Raw genomic sequence first — 20,981 nt, 5'->3', positions numbered from 1 at the left:
TGAGTGTTCCTAAATTTAAAAGGGACAGTTCATTTCAGCAATGTGTTTTGAGGTGGTTTCCAACTGCAGCATGTGAATAGATGGGCAGGAATGCTGTGTGACAAAGCAGTGACAAATGGAGATGGCACTGTTGTGATGTGTTGTGTCTCCTTTCAAGTCAGGAACTTGCAGTACCATGGTACCTTCCCTCCTCATTCTGACAGTAAAATACTTCAGTTCTCTGCACCCAGACAATTTCTTGGTCCGTGAACAGCTGGGAATAAGCCACAGCTCTCCTCGTTTCCTCTCTGTTCTGCCCCCTTCCTTCCCATTCAATTGTACAAAGAGGACAGACAAATAGCAAGAATCAAGCAGAGTTGCAGTAGAAGCAGCACTGAGCAGAAGAGTAATATTTTATTACCTATCTCCATGTCTAAAGAGAGACAATGCAAGATTAATAAGCCATATGCTTTCCTTCAAAAACTCCCCTGAATAAGCTTTCCTGCTAGTTAATCTTGCATTTTTTTTCAGATATATTTGAACCAAGAAGATATATGTACAAACTATTGTAAATTTTAAAATCAGTTATGTAACCCAATTAGTATTTATTTAATTAGCCTTTTTGCAATATCCCTAAACTTAATGACTAAAAATTACCCATCAAATGCCTCTTAAAATAGCTAAAAGACAGATAGATCACAATCCTGTAGTGATATCACTACTGACAATATACAGACACAGTGCATTTGAGTAGTTGAATAACACTTCTCTTCATCTCTTTCCCTCCTCAGAAATACAGGTATGGAGATACTGCACATGGAGAGCAAATTAGGAAGTATTCTTGCACATTCATCTATGCTCTCATCAGCAATCCATCATTAACAATTCAAAGCCAAAGAAATCTTCCCTGTGGTTATATCAAGGATGACAGCAAGCTCCCAGGGACCCCCATTTAGCTTATAAAAAAATACAAGTAATAATGAGCTTTCTCACATGAAGTTCCAGCTGGCTGTGATTCAAAATATGGTAAAGAAATAAACTGAGACAAACATGTCACAGAGAGGCAAGTGGGGTTTTCTTTTTTGCTCTCGTAAGAAAAAAAACTTAAGAGTTTAGAATTCTTTATATTAGTACACACCAGCAAGAGTAACATAAGGTTGTCACTGCAGATGGAAGCACTTCAATTTCAGTAAATGAAGAACAATGCAGCTCCAATCATTTATTTTAGAATGAGAGGGCACTCAACAGCCCCATGTTGTTTTAATACTGAATTTGCCCAGGCTAATTTTTTGGCCAGCTTATTATGACTTCAGGCAGAAAAAATATACAGTGACTACATGATTCTTTTCAGTGGTAAGGCTTAGAAGTGTCACTCAAAGGCTGACGCAGTTTTTGAATCAAATTCTTTTCTTTGCTCAGGACTATACCAGTTGCACACTACAAGAAAACTCCCGGCCAAAGTCCAAGAAGCAGCCCCACCTTCCCCCAAAATCTCTAAAGAGAGAAGAAAAAGATGCTTTGCAAAAGCTAGTGGAATGGATAATGGTATAAGTTGGCAGTTTAATTAGCATAAGTAGAATACAGGTCTTACATGGCATAGAGCTTTAAAATGTTTTGAAATGTGGAGTGGAAGAAGTGGTGTGTCAGCAGAGAGAAGGAACTGACAGGGTGAGCAGCAGCTCTGCTGGGAAAGATGCAGGAGTTATGGTGGATGCCAAGCTGAACGTGATCCAACAGGGTATTCTTATCACACATGAAACAAACTGCAGTAGTTAAAACCTGGCTACATAAAGAAAAACATGCAATTCTCCCTCTATCCAGTGCTAGAGAGGATAAGTAGATTAAAAAAACAGATCTGATTTGCCATCTGAACTAAGCTTCTAAGTAAAAAGACAACGTGTTTGAATGGTTTGAAACTAAGCCATGTCTTCTCTAATATTTCAAATCTCTTGAGTGTAACTACAGCATAAAGCATTAAGTAAAAATGTTAATGTTCATTGGGTATACTTCTGCATCCTGCCATAATATTGATGACTTTATGCTTTATGCTATCTTTTATGCCACTCAGATAGCAAAAATCCAACCAAACAAAAAAAGAATCTATCAAAATTGGCACTATCATGTAGTCACTGTGTATATGTGAAATGTAAAGAAAACAGTTTCCTCTCAGTAAGGCATGCTGGTGTCCCAGTTATGCAAAGGCAAGGGAAAGACCTTTATGATTAGTCCATGACACAAAAAAGATTCCAGAGCTGTACAGGAATGTGGTTAGAAAATTAAGACTTAAAGGCTTTAGCTTTTTTTGTAAATATATGACATATTTGATTTAGCTAGCACACAGCAGCAGCAAAGCAAGGGTAAAGGCTGGCTTGGGAGGGCACTGTGGTTTGACAACACTGCAGCTCTGGTGTTCACTGAAGCACCTCCTGTTCATAAGTCTCTTCCTTAAATGAACTCAGAATTTGTTCCAGCTGCTGTGAAAGGCTGAGAGGAACGCTAGTGATCAGAGTCACCAAGACTTGTAATACTTTTCCAAACATCTCACCACCGCTTGTTATAATAAAATCAAGGTTTTATCCAGTTAGAATGTACAGTAATCTTCTTTGCCTGCTAAAGCTGGGACAGGCAACACAAAATCTGTAATACTGTAATCTGAAGTACAGTTTGGCAGCTGTATAGAAAGCCATCAGCAAATGATGAGTCTGTCACACATTTAGTTTTTAGTTTAACCCTTTAGTATAGTTATGAAATCACTGCTTAGAAACCATCACATTGCACAAGATGTCAACAAGGCATATTTCAGCATTCAAACTTCATCCACTGTTAGACTTGGAGCAATTTGTATTAATCACAACACGGGAAACTTGGTTAAAAAAGAAAACAAAAAACAAGCTTGTGAATTTCTTCCAGTCTACAGAAGTAATGCGTTATGATATTAAGAACAATTTTTAGTGTCTTTATGCGTTAATATTTTAAGAGACTACCCCCATGCATGCTCATTTTCATTCTCAAATATTTGCTGACTGTGGAAATACTCAATGTGGCTAGATAACAAATTAAATACTACCATTTACAAACATTGCTAATGTTCGTTTTCGCCTCTTATAACAGTCCGAAGCAGAAAAAGGCCCGAAAATGCTGTAAACCTGGTGCAATGTGAGCAGAATCAGAATTTAATATTAAAAAGCCACCTTGTTATTTACTTCATAGGATAGTCAGATTTTTATGAGGGTTATTATCTAGACATAATTAGAACTGGTTTTCATGATGATCAAAGCTTTCATGGGCTGAAGCAGAGGCTAGCTTTGATACTAGAGCTTAACCTTAAGAACCCCTTTAGTTCACTCTCACTGTCAGCTTTAGGTTTTACAGAACCCATGATGCCTAAAACTTGGACTTTTGCTTAAAAAAAGGTACAGCAGTGGAAATTACATTTTCACTGCTGGTTTCTGTTTTAAACATCACTAATTTGGCAAATGTTTATTAACAGTGTAGTTCTAATACCATATTAGGTCAGAATTAGCCTCCATTGCACAGCTGGGACACACATCACCATCATTGCTTGAAACCTTGTTCTCACAGACACACCTATTCCTCTCCCAGTGCCTGAAATACAAAGCTTTATGCTGATGCAGCAATCAGCAGAGAACAGCAGTTGTTGGGTACATTGTTTTCCCACAGAAGTTTCTTATTCCTTTAATCACTCTCCTAATGACTATACAACACATTTTCACATCCAGATCAATGAATTCCTAAAAAAGAAACCTGTGCTGCAGGAAGACATCCAAACCACAACTTTCCTATAATAATGAAATAAATTCTCTGCCATTTCTGAAATTACCATCCTACTTGTAAGTGTCATGGTTACCTTACTATATTCCAGCTACATCAGATTATTACAGTGTTTTCTTTATGCTACAGAAATGTGACTAAACCAACCCTTAGACCATGAATTTGAAAGGAGAATGTAATTTCAAGCCTTATTCTTATCTAGTGCTATGCACTAGAACTAGCTAGAGAAATTGAAACGTCTAACTCTGACCTTTATTACATTGTTCACTGGTCCTGAAAGACTTTGTTCAATGTTGGCCCCATTACCAGCACCATGGAAGTTCAGTGCCTCCTGGGCTGACTGGCAGGTCTGCCACAAGGCAGGACACACACAAACATCTCTCCCTGGCATTCTCTTGGAAATCCAAATGTACCAAGGTCAAGGCTCCTGTGTGCACACCTCTGAGTTGGCAAACCACACTGAAGCATCCTGAATTTCTGTAGAGGACTCCAGAAAGGGGGATGCACCGCACCTTTTCCATTAACAGAAAACCTAGTGGTGCGGGATGGAGGAAAACCACAACCATGCTTGAACACACAGCTTTGGGCAGGCTTGGAGATTCCAAACTCCTCTCTGCAAGTCTAGTGGACCTCCAAAATTCCTGTCTAGCATGGGCCAGCATGCAAATTCTTCAAGAGTCACAGAATTTGGGAGACCCCAAAGTTCCTTTCTGATGAGGACTGATGTGGAAGGGTCCTCATTTAATAACATCAAGAGACCGGGCATTGTCTTCAGTGTTACCCTGGCTCACTTATGAGAATATTTAAAACAAAACCAGTGTGATGCCCTTTCCTTGCCTAACACTACCAAAATAATCCTGCAAAGGTGGGGACATATAGAAGAGCTATTGAAAAACACCCCAAACCCAGATGCAAGATAATTTGAAGCACAGCTATGAAGCTGTAATAAATTGGATTTGGTTCATGAGTACCTGTGTTGATTTTCCATAAGTTGCCACCTGCTGTCCAAAAGACTTTGTTTTTGAGGTTGCTATCTAACAAGAACACTGCAACCGCTCCACTCTGGAGAGGGGTGAGGGCCAAATTCTCAGGATCCTGTAGCACAGCAATCCATGGTGGTCTGTGGAGCTGCACTTGCTCATGCCCTCCCTCTGGGTGCAGCACTTAGCTCCAGTGAAGCAATTTCTCAGAAACTCAACTGGCCCTAGACTATACAAGTCAGAGAGTACTTTGTCACTGTGAAGGGCATTAGGGGGACTTATATATATAGCCTGACGTCCATGGGAATTTTCCTCTCAGGATGACTACAGTATTCAGCTCCTAAGAAGGAAATGAACAAGGTACAAGGAAATCTGATAAAAAAAAGTAACCCTAACCCCATTTCATAAGGTCTTTCTTAAGGCTTTTCATATCACTTTAGAATTGGCTCCAGAAATTGCCAGTTAAAACAGGTTGTCTGGCTCACTCATCGCATTTGAAACAATATCTTTACTCCCTAATCGTTCTCTAAACTTAGAAAAACAATTGTGGTTTAGAATTTCCAAAAGCGTATTTAGACTTTATGATTCATTTGGAGTTAGGGAAGTAAAACCTGGCTAAACAACCTGGCTGAAACCCTGAGGTTTTACAACAAACCTCACTTTGTATGACATATATTGCTTTTAGTGAGCCTAATTTTCTTCTTGCTTTTAAGTCCTGTCTCCCTAGAAAGTATGTTGCTTTGGGAGAGTGCTATCAGAGCCAGTAATGATTCTGATTAATTCTGCATTCATTAATCATATAAGGGACTTCTTGCTTTAAGGCTAGTTATACTCCAAGTCAGCATGGTAACTATTTTTAAGGATAGAATAAAAACACTTGTTGCAATGAGCACCTAATTTTCAATTATTTTTTATGACCAAACTTCTAAATGATGGAGAGTTTGGCCCCAAATTGTTTCTGTTAAAAAAGACTTACATGACAAATCTAAGGAATTTTCTTGGTTTTCTGAAAGCTAAGGAGCTTTATTGCATGCCTTATTTCTGACATTATAAAAATTTGTATTTGAGAAATAATTTCAGATTACTGATTCAAGTCTTCTTTGTGAATGACAAAATATTTGATTTCTGAATACAGTAGGGTGTTGGATTCTGACTCCATTAAACTGTTTCCAAAATTTTTGATTGGCACTTTCTTTTGTACAATGAAAACTTAAGCTATGTTATAAAACATATGCTGTGAAGCAGTTCTTATAAACTCAGTCTTCCAACTATTAATAGCTTTAGAGGAAACAACATTCTGTGTTTCAGTTCCTTATGTTTTAGTTTTTTCCCAGAACAGAAAATAAGAGATTTGGAGGATATAGTTTGGGAGAAATTAAAAAGAACTCGAAGAATTTATCTAGATCTTACACCCCTGACACATGCAAGCCATCCAATATTAATGATGATTTCATTTTCTGGCCTTGATCCTCAAAATCAGTTCCTGGAAATTCAATGTCTACCCTATGCAATTGATTACTGCCATAATATATGGAAAGCAGCTAGGAATCAATGAAGAAAGTGCAATATACAGATATATGTTTGTATACCTACTTCCATTATGGAAAGCAAATACTCAACTGCACAGTTGTGTAATGTATTTTAGCTACCAATGCACAGAGAAACTTCTGAAACCCAACCCACCAAAGGTGGGTACTAAGTCCCATTTTTTAGATCAGTTCCCATTTACACCCAGAACCTGCAGAGAGGGGAAGAGAAAGAGAGAAGTAGAGAGAGAGACAGAGACACCCTGCAGGATTACTGTTAACGCTATCAAGGGATAAAAACAGGAAGCAGAGTGGAAATACAGAAAAGGAAAAATGCATACGGAAAATTAGAAAAAGAACAGCCTTCCTAAGAACTCCTGGGAGAAAAGGAGAATTTACCAAACTTTCCTGTAGGCAGTAAAGGGCATTGACTCCAAACCAAAATGCTTAGACCTACCATTCACTTCAGATTTCCTTTGATTTTCCTGCCAGATGGTAAGAGCAGGACTTAAACACATAAGCTTCAACAACAGTTGCTCTCTTTTCTACAAGAGTTTAAATAGGAGACTAACTTCTATGCATTCAGCTGGAAAATTCTCTCTCATTTCCTCTGAAATTTCTCTTTTCTAACAGAACTAACTGGGTGAAAGTAGTATCAAGTCTTTTAGACCTTAAAAAAATACATTCTGTGGAGCAGAGAGTTGTTTAGTCTTTAGAAGATAAAATCTCTGAGTAGGTATATATAAATAAGAAATTCAGATACAGAAAAAAATAGAATCTCTTTTGCTTTCATCAAAAGAAAAATAAAAGGATATAAAATTGATTCAAATTCCCATATCTTTATCCAGGTTTTTCTGAAACCTTGCTCAGGCACAGTCCCAGGAAAGTCAATCCAAAATAATTGTACAGAAAGATGCAAGACACTGCATACTGGCAAGTCTATTGAATCAGCCACTTCCACTGAATTTTGAAACACAGAAAGTTTTCCATACTTCCCAAAAGCAGAAGGGCTAAACAGCCTTTCTCTTCTCATGTCAAACCACTCAAAGGTTCAATTTTCTTGAAAATGATAAAATAAAAATTTGCATGTGCTCATAAGCTTTGGTTCAGTATTTGTTTTAACATCTGAGGGACAAATGCCATAGAAATACCATAGAAAATCTAGATCCTGCAAAAGGTGCTGTTAACTGAGAAGAGGCTTGTGTTTTGTGAAGGCTTCTCACTGTAGTGAGGAATTGAGGACTGTACAGGCCAAATTCCAGAAAATGCAATGCGACAGATTTGAGAGGTCTGACATTACCCTGAATGAGAGCATGCATGATTTCCATCACAGTAAGCAAGTGCTGCTTTGTAAGTATCTTCCTGCAAAAGCTATGAGATAAAACAGATATATGAAGTTTGTGTTTCACAGACAGGCTTCTGTGTCTGCTTGGCATCACTTGGGGGATAGTAGAGTGATGAGTTAATATTCTGAGTTTAGGTGGAACACATTCAGGGCTCATTAAGTTTCCAGCCATTCCTAAACAGCAACAGGTGCTTGAGAAACATTTCTCCAGCATGTCATAGACAGCCTCTACACTGTCTTGGAAATAACTGAGTGCACTTGTGTTTCCTCCATGGCACCAACTGACAAAGGAGGAGAGAACGAAAAGAAACAGGAAACACTCCCAAAACATCCGCATGTGCCTGGTGAATGGGTCTAGAAAAATACCCTGCTGTATACCCTGAATTCAGATGTGATACTTGCATGTCTGTCCAATGTTGCCACTCATTCAGACTGCAGTATCACATTCAGCCAAGTCCTTACAGGCTCCCAGGAACCTTGATTAATTAACTGAAATGGCATTATAAGAAGCTGAAAGTTTCTCAGCAATTAGTGTTCCTTAATCCTTTATGTATGTTGAAGTACAGAGCACTGAATGTCTTGGGAAACTTGTTCAACCATGAGAAGAAAGATGAGTTGTAGCTGGAGAGACTGCCTGGCACAGCATTTGTGTTAGCACAGGTTGGTTTAGCTTTTGTAAAGAGTGCTGTGCATGTGCACAATTACCTAAAACATTTCATAATACAGCCTGCCACTGGAGAGAAACAGGCACAAGGAAGCAATTTTAAGTTCAACTAACAGATTTAAGGAAAACAGGACTTAATATTTAACATTTAAGAACTACATCCAGGAAATTTCAATGTGTACAATAAATATGTATCTTGATCTTTTCCTTACCTCTCACAAAGTCTGGAAAAAGCATGAAAAATCTCTGCCAACAGCTACTGGGCTGGCACACAAATGTATGAGAACAGTATAATCTGTTTGTTAGGAAAAATTTTCCTCATGGAAACTTAAATTTTGTAACAAGTTCTTAGATGTTGCAATGACACTGTAAGACGTTTCTCCTAGGTCTTTGGTGTTATACCACTACTGCCTATCACTGGTAAGATAGAGTAGCAAAGACATATCTTGGAGAGTTTTATAAAGTCCACATGGGAACAGAACCCAAAATCCCAGAAAAATATTTGTAACAAACAACAAGGATCACTCCAGAAGGAAGAAAAAAAATAAGAAGTCACTACTCCAAGGAAGATTCCTCTTGGTTTTGTACAAGATGACAGCACCAAGTGATTCCACGCCCAGACAACTGAGTTTCCCCCACACTCAAGTTTCTCATCCTGTCACTGTTATTTCCAAGTAGCTTTTGATCAACACCAGACCACTGGAAATTTGCTTCTCTATAAGATAACAATGTTGTTGTTTTTGGAAATCCACGTAATGATTTATGCACCATGGTGGTGCATAATATTTGCTAAAAGGGAGGGTGAGAAAAGGGGAGAAACTCCTACTTTACCTTTGCTGATGAGTGCCCATATTCCTAACTCCAGCCATTCTGCTAGCACTTCTCATGCCACAGACATAGTCTCAGGGACTCAGAAGAATCTAGGGTTTAGTTTTACTACAGATTGCTTAATAAAAGAGAGCTTACAAATCCCTTGAAATGAACAGCAACCATCCTGCAAGTCTGATGTGACCAGATATGCTTTGCTCTGTTCTGTGCATGCTCTGCTTCCTTGTCACCATCCAGGTTTCAGGACAATGCAGAATTGCACTGGATTGAATTTCTTCACTGAAACACCACCAGTCTCCCTCTGGACTGGATTTTAAACAGGAGAAAGTATTTTCCTAAATGATTAATATTTGACCAAATTACTCCATTTTGCTCTGCAGGCAACTGTACTGTTTTTCCACTGTATCCACTGAATTTGGAAACAAATTTTCACTGGGCAAAACTCCCACACTTCATTCGTTTTTCACTTCACATTTTATCTTTCAGGTGATTCTGGAAGCTGCACTTCTGAGCCATTCTTACTGCCAACAAATAATTTTCCCAGAGCAGCCACTCAGATGTAGACTTTTTTTATTTACTGGTTATATCATGGACATGTGGTGTGCATGAACATGGGAACCCCAAAGCCCAGCCACAGCTCCAGTTGCTTTTGGCAGGTGTCCCTGGGATGAGTGCCTCAGGCAAGTGCCCCACTGACCTCCATCTGAGCTACCTCTTTGCTCACTGTTAAAGTAAACAGAATAGGGATTGCTGCCAAAGGCACTAATAAAAATAGCTCAATCACACAAGACTTCTCCTGCATGATCTTCACTACTCAGTACAGAGTTTGTTCTTGCAGAAAATGAACAACCTCCACAGGAACTATATTTTAAGCTGCTACAACACACAAAATTTAATATGCACATTCAATTTTTTTCCCATAGTTCACTAGTAACACAGAAGGGACATTATGCTTCAATGCTGTGGCAATTCACAGGTCCCTTGAGAAAATCACTGCAAATGTTACATTCCATGAGATAAATCCTGAATCCTACCACAATGGACAAGAGTTTGGCCTCTGAATTATCCTCCTTGTTAGGGGGAAATCCTATAAACTTTCTCCCTGGGACATACACAGCGCCATGATGGCATGGAAAGAAAATGTTTCCAAGAGATTTTGTTTTCAAAGGACAGTCTTTGACACAAAGGAAAAGTGGCCATTCTGATCTGCACTCAGGTTAGGTGAATCTGCTCACTCTGTGCAGAATTACACAGTTACAGCTCAAGCTGAGCAAGTGTCTGCAGATCCCAAAGTAAAAACTTATGCTAGAACTAAACCAAGTATGTGTCTTTTGTATCAATTTACCTAAAGATTGCAGACAAACTGGAAACCAGGGGCTAAACCAGGTATTGTGCCAGGGACTGTAGCTAATACTGAACTGAGTATTATTAAAACATTTTGACTTGTCAGTGGAAATCACTGCTGTGTAATGGAGCACAGAGTATTTTTGTCAACAGAGCCAGGTCTGCACTGCCTGTGTATAATTAATGTAGCTCCCTGGCTGGAGGTTTGGTTAATTCAGGAGAACATTGCTACTGGAAAGCACACATAGAAGTGGAAACCAACTAAAACTTTGATGATGATTTTTTCCTTTTCCATTAAAGAAATGGAAAGTTTTTTAAAAGAAATAACTAGAATGTTCTGCCGCACATTTTAATGTAAGATATACTGTTTGCCTACTTACAGATACTTAACCAATTTTTTACATGAGAACTTGCTGTAAAAAACCCCAGTTTAATCCCAGAGACACAGAAAAGGATATAACACAATACAGTAAGTCCATTTGAGCCCCATTCTTGCACTTCCCCCCTCTTTGTTGTATTCCCACCCAGTACAAAAGGTACTACATTATTTACCTTTATTCCAGGGAGTCCAGGAAGCCCAGGAAGGCCTGGTTCACCCTACATAGGAAAATTACACAACATTACAGACATTATCCAGCTAGGGTCACTATCCATTGAACAGCCCTGTAAATTCTGCAGGAAGATAAAAGAGCATGAATGATTGCTAATCAGCTCCAGCAAGGTTGTTTTTTTCAAAATGAGTGACTTAAATGTACAATTAGTAAGAGTCATGTTAAGGACTTAGGTATCTTCTGGGGACCTTCAATGTGAAGATGACACACAGGGCTGAAAATCCATGTCAGGAAAGCCAAATATGAATTCACATTAGACTTCAGCAAAATAGAAGAAAAGAAGCAGCACTGGTTCATTTTACTGCCATTTAAGTTCCATACTCATGACAGATGTTTAATTCTGTTCCATTTTCAACTCTGAGCTGGATACTGTGCTGTGTGACTCCCTGATTTACCTACAAATCCATTCAGAAGAGCTTGGATTAAATTGCACCATTCAAGCAGAACTGCCTAATTATAACTGGGCCATCAGTTTTATAGAGCTATCCACAGCATCATTTCAGAGCTTGTTCTTTATCTGTGAACATACACAGTGTCATGAAGGATAGTGGGAATGTAACCTTTTACTGCTTTACCCAGAAAAACCTTGCTTATTTAAAATTGCAATGGAAAGACCTATAGAACTCTATTTGCAAGGTAATTTTGTAACAAGCATTGAAAACTGAATGCATTAATTTTGGAAATGGTCTAAGACAAGAATGACAACATTGTCACAAATGGTCATTTTGAGCTATCAGCTAAATGAAAAGATGTTGTCTAGGGAAATAAAGATGGTGAACAGAACAAAAAAAAAAAAAGGCAATAACATGTGAACAAAACACTATTTTAAAAGCTAGGGATTTTATTATAACACAGAGATGGATTCCAACCAGCACCTTGGATATGAATATTCCCTGAACTTTCTGGAAGCTCAGGTTTGAACTCTGAAGCCAACTTTTACCTTTGTAATGAACTGAACTATATTCCAGATTTTTTTACACTCATGAGCTTTACAGAAATCCAGACTTCAACTCTGTGGTTTGGGCTGATCCCTCTAGGCTGTGCTATTAAAATATTTTGTGAGCCTGTGTGCACACACACTTACACACCCCCATACACCCACACACACTCATGTATACACACACAAACATAAACACACCTACACAGAATGCAGGTGTCCATCCAACTCCACTGCCCACAGACACCTCTTTGAGGCAGAGATATTACACAGACTTGGAACACTCAAAACAAAATTACACCACTCTGCCACAAAATGAAAAACACAATAGAAGGGCTGCAAATCACTTCACCAAATGGAACGATTTTTAAGTGATATAGAAGGATCTGATAAAAGCTTCTTCATCTGTTTTAGTTTCTCCAAAGTTCTAACTGTTCAAATTGCCTACAAGCACAGAACAGATTCCAGTCTCAAAATATTAACTATAAAATCAGATGAAAGAATAAAGGCTAGGATGCTATTTTCAATAGACACTTTTTGGAATGGTGACTATCACTTTCTAAAGCAGAAAATGAGTTACTATTCTTGCAAAAGAATAATGCTCCACTGCACTAACAAAATTTTACCTCTAAACCCCTACTCTGTCTTTCCACTTTTTGCATGAGCAGCCATACATACAGCACTATGACCATCAACTTTACCCATCTAATTGTGGAAGCACTAAATTTCACTTGCAAGCACAGAACTGGAATATTTATATTGATATTATATTAGTGTTGTTGCAGTAGGTTACTCTTTAGCCTTGGGACAGAGTTAACCCCCACACACTCACACATAATAAGCAGAAAGGATCCACCAAAGCCAGTTCAGAGCCACAGTAATCTAAAACAATTAAAATGCCCCTAAAAATAAATCAATATGAAACATAATTAAATCAATCATTATTTCTTAATTACAGCTAGCATTATAGATGAATGCAGAGTATTTACTTTTTTGGACCTTTCCTAATATAAAAATTGTGAGTATGATTTATGAGAAGAATGACTTTTAAAGACACCAAGGCTGTATACTAACTCTATTACATAATGGCAGAGCAGGTCATTCTGTCACCCCAGCACACAATGTGGCCCAAAGAGTCTTGTCAGACTGCTGAAATATTGTCACATTTCGTTTCATGCAAATAATGTTTGGGTGGGCAGCTGAACACATATTTGTCCTTAGAAGATGAATAAGGGACAACTAGAAGAAGATAAAAGGGAAAATATAAGAAAGAAAAGAAGACAGAGAAAGGAAATATGAATGGAACACAGAGAAGGAGATAAGCATTGAGATGATGTAGATGGCAGAGACGTGCATCCAACTGGAAAAAGAGCCTTCCACAACCTCTGGTGGTGTGGAAAAGTCCCTGCTGAGCAGGGGTGCAGGGCAGCAGACATGGGGCACCTGGCTGGAGGAGGCACACTGACTGGGCATGTTGTGGGAGCTGATGGCTGGGGCTGGGACAGGAGTTGTGACAAACTAGGAAATTATGGGGTGAATGGAAGGAAGACACTAAGCCCCCCTCTGGTGCCAAAAAGAAGGTGAGAATATAGAAAGTCTGAACTGCATACCTCTCACTCATCCATGTTGCTTGAATTAGATCACATCTGAGTGCCTGAGAACCAGGAGCCTGCTGATAAATCACTGCTAGCTTTGCCTCCATGGCAGCCACTTAATGAGAGGATGAATCTCCACAGGCACTTAAGTGCATTTTCTAGTTTATTAGCCAAGCAAAGCACACGCTGCAGAATGCACACACTGAACGATTCTGTGGATTAGATAGCTTTTAACTACTTTGATTACCTTTCCTAATTAAAACTGCACTTTACTAAGGAACTGCATTTGCAACCATAATAGTCTTATTTAGTCTCTGATGAGAGTTCTAATTTCTTAAATAAAAATACTTTATTTCTTATTTATATGTGGCTTGGGATTTTGCTTAGTCACCAAAGTATCTTGAGAGTTAGAAAATGGTTGTCTTTCCATCCACAATATAGAATTTTAGCTCTTGACTGTCTGTCTGGAATATCTCAACGGCAGGAAGATTCTGTTCGACTCTGGCAGCAGTGTGCAGCAGAAAATTTTCAATGTTTTAAGAGGCAAGAACAGTGCCAATGGCTCCAGAGGGAAACCAAATGCTGCAATGCACAAATCCAGCTCTCTCATTGTCTCTTTGCTCTCCCTGCAGGACCTGCCCCCTAGTCTCAGGAAAGGCAGCTGAAGGCACAGCATTTGCTGTGTTTGATGTACTGTGCATTCAAAGAGCACATTCCCCAGCCTCACAGGGCCTCGTGCTGTACAGCCATGGTAACTCCTGCAGGACCTTTCCCTGCAGAAGCAGCCTCAGCCACACCGCACCCAGGGGAATTTCTTACACTGGAAGGAAGAACAGAGCAGCATTACCTGGTCTGTGTCCTTCCAAACACACTGTGCCACTGATGGCTTGATTCCCCTCACAGGTGTATGTGAAAGGGATTCTAAACAATATTAATTTCTTTCCTGATGAGATCTAACAGTGTACCAGTTTGAAGATTAACAGTCAAACATGCAGGGTTAGCTTGAGATGACCCAAGGAGCAGAGCCATTCTTTGTTAGTCTCACTAGCAGCAAAAGGGTTAGCTTTCAATGCAAGAAGTATGCTGGGGCTAGAAGGGAAGGCGGGTAAGTCAAAATTGCTCTTCATGTTAAATAGCATCATCATTCCTGTGCCTTTCTAAAATACAAAATAAACATCGACCAAATGTGTACAGCCTTGGGCTGCTAAATTGTACTGCCTCAGACTCATCTCAGGTAAGTGCACTGGTAACACAGATGTAACATCATTTAACACAAATCCAGCAGAGAAGGAAAACTGAATATTTCCAAGCAGTACCTTTTGTCCAGGCCGCCCAGATTCACCGGGTTCACCCTAAAAGAAAACAGATGAAAGACATGAGATCTGAGAAAATGAGTTAAAGATGGAGCTATGAAAAACATCCATTAATGATACCCAAAATGTCTGTGACACTGTGAAGTGACATGGACCAACCACCCCTCTTCTCCCTGCACCAGTTCTTTAGAACTCCATTACCTTAATTCCAGCCGCAGAAGAGCCAGGGTCACCCTGATACAAAATCCACAAGAAATAATCACTCTTACTATGTAAACTATTTTCCAGGAAACACATAAATCATGTAAGAGTACAGCAACATTATAGAGCAAAACAACTGCATAGCAAGATTGCCTGTTTTCTGTGCTACTACATAGGTATCTAACTAATTAATTACATCAGTGTGATTAAGAAAAGGAGTGGGGCTGTCTTCAAGACCATGTAGACAGAGATTTAGCTTCATTCACCCAAACACCTATTATAGTTAACTTCAAATTTCACAACTAATAATGTAGATCTAATAATTGCAGATGTTGTACAAATGAACTTCACACAGCCAGAATATGGGACATACTTTGACATCTCTAAATTGCTGACCTACATTAAAAATAATTCACTGTTATTTACAAAGAATATGAGTGACCATTTGACCTAATTTATGGATGGCAAGTGTCAGGACTCAACTGACAACATTTTTGGTGCTAATGATGATTCACATTGAAAAAAACCCCATTAACCTATGAGTTTATCTCCATCAGGACAGGTCATAGTTTTAATTCCTCAACACTCCAGGGTATTTAAATGGATAAATTAATGCCTGAAGGGCTATACTTTACATGATGACACAGCTGTGGTAATTTACATACTCAGGAAAGGTCTCTGTTCTGAGAGGACATCTAGCACTCAAAAAGATTTGCCTATATTTTGCTGGGTTGACTGGATTTCACAGGCACTGCTGTGCACTGCACAGGACAGAGGATCAGTTGTGTTTTTCTTGAACAATATGCCAAAGAAAAAAAGAAAAAAAACCTACTGAAAAGTTTGCTAGTTAGGCTATATACTACTGAAAATGACTAGCGTGCTTCTATTTGAAAAACTGTTTAATTATTTATTATGCAGAATAAATGTACATTGTTCACTGAAAGCAGCAAGTTCTACATAGCAGAAACTTCAAGCTCTGAGAGCTCTGAGCAGCCTGCCAGTGATTTACATAGGTAAGATAGAAGGAGAGATATATAAGCAGGGTATAAATGTTTCATATTCTTTGTAAAAAATACAAATAGGGGGTACCCATTCCTGATGTTTATGTGAATGCCATAGCTCGTTTGGACATGGCATCTTTCTGGTATGGTCTTATAAAATTAAATAGTACGGGTTAACATGCTCACTGGCCTCTGAAGAATAGGAATACACAGTTACTGCAGCTTGCTCTTGAATGAAGGAAACACAAAAATCAGTATTATGATATTGATACATGCATAGAAACCTGAGCTGCCTCATTTTAATAGATATGCATGAGTGACACTGCTAATATCCCTTACAAGCATGTACAACTAAAAGCCTCAAGCTTTTTATAGTTATAGGTGGCCAAATCAACTATTATGACACATTAAATGGTTAAATATTTCAAAGGGCAATGATGGATATGGAGAAGATAAGACACAAAATATTTATAATCCACCTTCATGCAAGAATAAAAATTAGATCAAAGAAAAAATTATGGTACAGTGTGTTCACAATTCACTGCTGGGCCAAGACAGTTTGCAAATGAAGAAACTTTAGCAGGGGAACATGTACAAAGAAGGAAGATCCTTGGTTTTTTCTAGGGACCAAGACTACAGTGGAAGAACAGAAGCAAGAACTCAAGCTTGGCATTGACACCATCTTCAACAATTCAACAAAGACATTTTAATTCTAAAGTGTCAGGTCAAGAATTAAGGACCCAAGTCCTTATTTTTGAGTGTCACTAGGTACAGCTGTTCAGTAAATAAAGTTACATTTTTTTGCACAAACAGGAACCTGCTCCTAAACCAAGTCTGGATCTGTTGTCATGTGGTATCTCACTCTCCCACCACATGAATAAAAAATTATTTTTTATCTCACAGAAACTCCATTCAAGCTTTCAAAGAAACGTATTTAAGTTTTACTGAATATGGATTACAACTCCTAAGCAAAAACTTCCCCCTATGCTGAAGAACAGGAAAGAATACAAACCCTGTTCAGCAGCTCAAGTGTAAAGTAATGACACCAAATTTAATGCTTACTCCTAAATTATCTGTCAAAAACCACCCTCATAAGCTCTGTAGGAAGTGCTGTTTGCAAAGCTACCTATCAGAAACTTTAAACTGCAGCTCTCCTCTAAGAACTGAAACTTTTTTTTTCTGCATGGCAGGTTGTCTTGTAGGCAGGGAAAAAGAAGAAAAATATTGAAAGTCAATGAAGTCACAGCTCTGGAAAATCTGGCAAAAATGAATGCAGAGGACTCTAACCCATTATGGCTAAAGCAGTGCACTCCAAACAAACAGAATATATTCCTATGGCACCATCCCACCTCTGAAAATAATATGGAATCTAGAAGAAATGGGAGACTTATGCATTATGAAGTTGAGGAGGTATCTTGAAATGTCTTCAGATACAGCAATATAAGAAATCTCCTGAGAAGCTCTACTTTCCACAAGTTGATCCCAACTCGACTGCCCAACTGCTGAAAGTTCACACAGCAGTATTTAAAACTTTATACTTGAGCAGAAAGGATTTCCCATTGAAAGAAGAGGAGAACTTTTTACTTTGCTCAAAAGGATCCCAAACGGGGGGATGTGCATGCTGCTGATCACAGGGCAATATGGGCATCCTTGTGCATGCAAGCTCACCCTCAAAGCTAATGAAGCAGAACAGGTGAAACTGCACTAGGCTTCCCAGAGAGATTATAACCTTACCATTTACTTATTGTAAAGCTATCTCTCTGAAGAACAATCTCAGTTTATACTTCTAGTGGATTACAATCTTAAATCACATGAGAGTGGATCAAGATTATGCTACCAGCATACATCATTTAAGTAAATAAGGTTCTTAAGACTTTCATCTCTATTATTAAGCATGACTGCAAATAAAGTATTATTTAAACTAATTTCCAAAACTTGACTGTTCTTAAATCTAATGTCTGTTTTTAATGGCTGATTTTAGAATATGTCTTAAAACCCTTGTGCTCTTCAAAGTTCAGATTTACTGTACCTAAATGATAGCTCCTGAGGGATTTGCATGCACTCCTTACCAGCTTGATAAATCCATCATAAACTTCTCCTTGAACTGAAATGCTCTAAGTAGGTTAAGCATCACACATGCAGGAGTACAAGAAGTGTTTATGTTTCTGTTGAAGCCCAGTCATTAAAATACATGTTTTTTAGAAGCATATCAGTTCAAAAATGATGGCCAGAAGAGATCAGTATGCCTGACCCTTTTCATGTGCAACACAGCCTTTACCCTGACTGCTAAAAACTGGCTTTTTTAAGGAAATCACACTGAAAATTCCAGTTAGATTTTCTGAGTGCGAGCCTCACATAAAAGAAAACTCAGGAAAACAAAAATTTTGACAAAATCTATTTTTTGGTGATTTCTACAGCATCTTCATACTCTGCAACAATGAACTAAGAAGTGATAAAGTGAGGTTATCATTGATTTCAGTTGGAATAAAGATGTAAAGTGTGTTTATCATCAAATCTTGATTTTCCAGCTGCCAATTTGGGAGGGAAGTTGCCTATCACGATACTGTAATTTTTGTCCCATACTGGTTTGGTCCCACTCTTTGATGGAAACACAGAAGGGGAAAAGATAAAGGGTACACCAGAAAACATTGCTGTAATTCAAAGGGGCAATTCCTACTGGCAGGTTGTGACCAAACCTGTATGATGCAAATTTCAACAGAAGAGTGCTAGCTAGAACCATGCTGATACATTCTATACTAGGGCTACTGCTGTACAAAGAAATCGTATGTTCAGTTGGACAGAGCAGTGAAAATTTTTCTGCTGTTCATAAAAATGAACTTAACCAAATCGCTCACCTTTAAAAAAAATAAATCTCAAAATGCATTTTTCTTTTGAAAAAATTACTATTTCCATTTTTTGGTTATATTATAAGCATGCCTAAGTCATACATTTTCTTCACTGCTAAGAAGTGTTGTTACCTTTTCTCCTGTGTCACCTTTCAGTCCATTCTCACCAGCATCCCCCTATAATTGAAACACACATTACATTTTAATGATTTTCTGTAAGAACACAGTATGCAGAGAAGAGTCAGCATTCTAACATGATTAAAAATGCAAGTTGATTTTGTTCACCAGACACAGCCTCTATGACATGGTCAGGAAGTGGCTATGGCTTACACAGACTTCACTATAACTGCAATCCCTTTCACAGATCTGTAAAAATATCCCACCAGAAAGCAGCAAAATACCTGCTGGTATAATCTACCATCTTTCTCAGGTCACTGCAGTTTAGCAAGGAAGGAACTGCAGTTTAGCAAGGAAGGAATGATTTAATGATTCCATGATGATTCAGCACTTTAAATTAGAAATACATTTTTCTTCCCAACACAGACACATTCACCTCGATGTATCTATAAAATTCAGATGAAAGTTAGACAATCTCAGTAGTTTTTATTGAGATTCTCAAGTAATTTATAGCACACACTCTCTGAGTCTGAAGACCTTCATGAATGATTTACAAACTAAAAAAAAATTCACTAAATGTCACTCCTCCAAGGAGCTACCAAATGACTTTATCGCTACATAAATTCTATGCACTGTTTTTGCTAGAAAAGTGATATTTAGATAACATTTTCATGTCTGAGTAGATATTTTCTACTCAAAAAAATGTCCAAAATTTTAAAAGAAAAATTTCACAATATTTATCTATAAAAAGACCAAATTTCCACTCAGTCATGTAACCATGTAAGAAATCCAGACTACATCAAATATGTTATATGTTGTTTTATGTTAAGAATACAGGCTAAAAATTTCTGTGGGACTTGAGGTTCGTTTAAAGCACAATAAGTATTTCAAATGCAAAAATTATGGATAAAAACAAAGCCTAAGTAGACTAAAAACGCACTTCCGGCCTTGTTCTGATAACCAGTAGTACTGTTCTAATAACATTACACAGTATCTGTCAGATTGTTCTGAAAACCTCAATGTGAAATCCTTTTGGAGAAGACTCAGAAATTTATACATCACAGCCACTGATACAATGGGAACCAGCTAACAATCTAGCAGCACTTTAATTAAGCAAACATACATGAAACATGGAAGAGTAACAGTGAGGAATGTTACTCAAGTTCAATTAACATGATAAACTTATTGAGGGGATCTGTAACTACACATTTTAGAAAAAGAAACTGCATATTTCAGAAAAAGACAAAGGATAATTATGGAAAAATAGAATGGTTTTAAGTGACAAAAATTCACCACATATTAAAATTCATAATTATTCCTTTTATGTCTGAAAACAAACTAAGGATTACTGAAGTACTTTAAAAATATCATTTTAACAGAATAAATTATTTCATTATGCATATTTCATGATTACATAGTTCTGCATGTGGGTTACAGACTTTCAAGATTTCTCTAGATTATTTTTATGGTGTGCTTTTGAAAATGTGAAATTGATAGCCTTGGCAAAGCATGCTTCCAGCTGCTATTACACAGATTTACATGGATCTGGAAGTGAAATTCAGTTTTAGCTGCAAAGACACAGGTAAACATTTTTCAAGAGCAAATTGCACCTCAGTCCAAACAACTTACTTTTTAAACATAAGGTCAGTAGACTTGCAGAAGATGAGGCTGTGCATGGATTCGTACTCAAAATTAGTCTTATGCTATTTCTCAAACTGCCCCTGTGAGCAGGTGAGGGAGCTCAGCTCTAAACTCACTGTGCTCCTACCCACCACTATGCCTGGAAGAGCAGAATTATACCACTCCCCTTTTGCAGCATGGAGGTTGTTCCACCCCCTTGTCCTGCCTTGGTATGACTGGACATCAGAGAAGCAATTTCTTGCTAACTCACAGCAAGTACGA

The 20,981-nt window shown here is 38.1% G+C and overlaps 1 protein-coding gene across 1 annotated transcript in view; it reads right to left on the bottom strand.

Annotated features, from left to right (window-relative positions):
- Positions 1-20,981, bottom strand: part of COL25A1 (collagen type XXV alpha 1 chain) — a 282,176-nt gene that overhangs the window by 25,012 nt on the left and 236,183 nt on the right. Inside the window, 4 exon segments of the mRNA XM_059470580.1 lie at positions 11,011-11,055; positions 14,918-14,953; positions 15,116-15,148; positions 19,095-19,139. Coding sequence (XP_059326563.1) covers positions 11,011-11,055; positions 14,918-14,953; positions 15,116-15,148; positions 19,095-19,139 — 159 coding nt within the window.

Source organism: Ammospiza nelsoni, chromosome 4 (genome assembly GCF_027579445.1).
Source record: "Ammospiza nelsoni isolate bAmmNel1 chromosome 4, bAmmNel1.pri, whole genome shotgun sequence".
Taxonomy (NCBI): domain Eukaryota; kingdom Metazoa; phylum Chordata; class Aves; order Passeriformes; family Passerellidae; genus Ammospiza; species Ammospiza nelsoni.
This window is presented reverse-complemented; position numbering and strand designations above follow the sequence as displayed.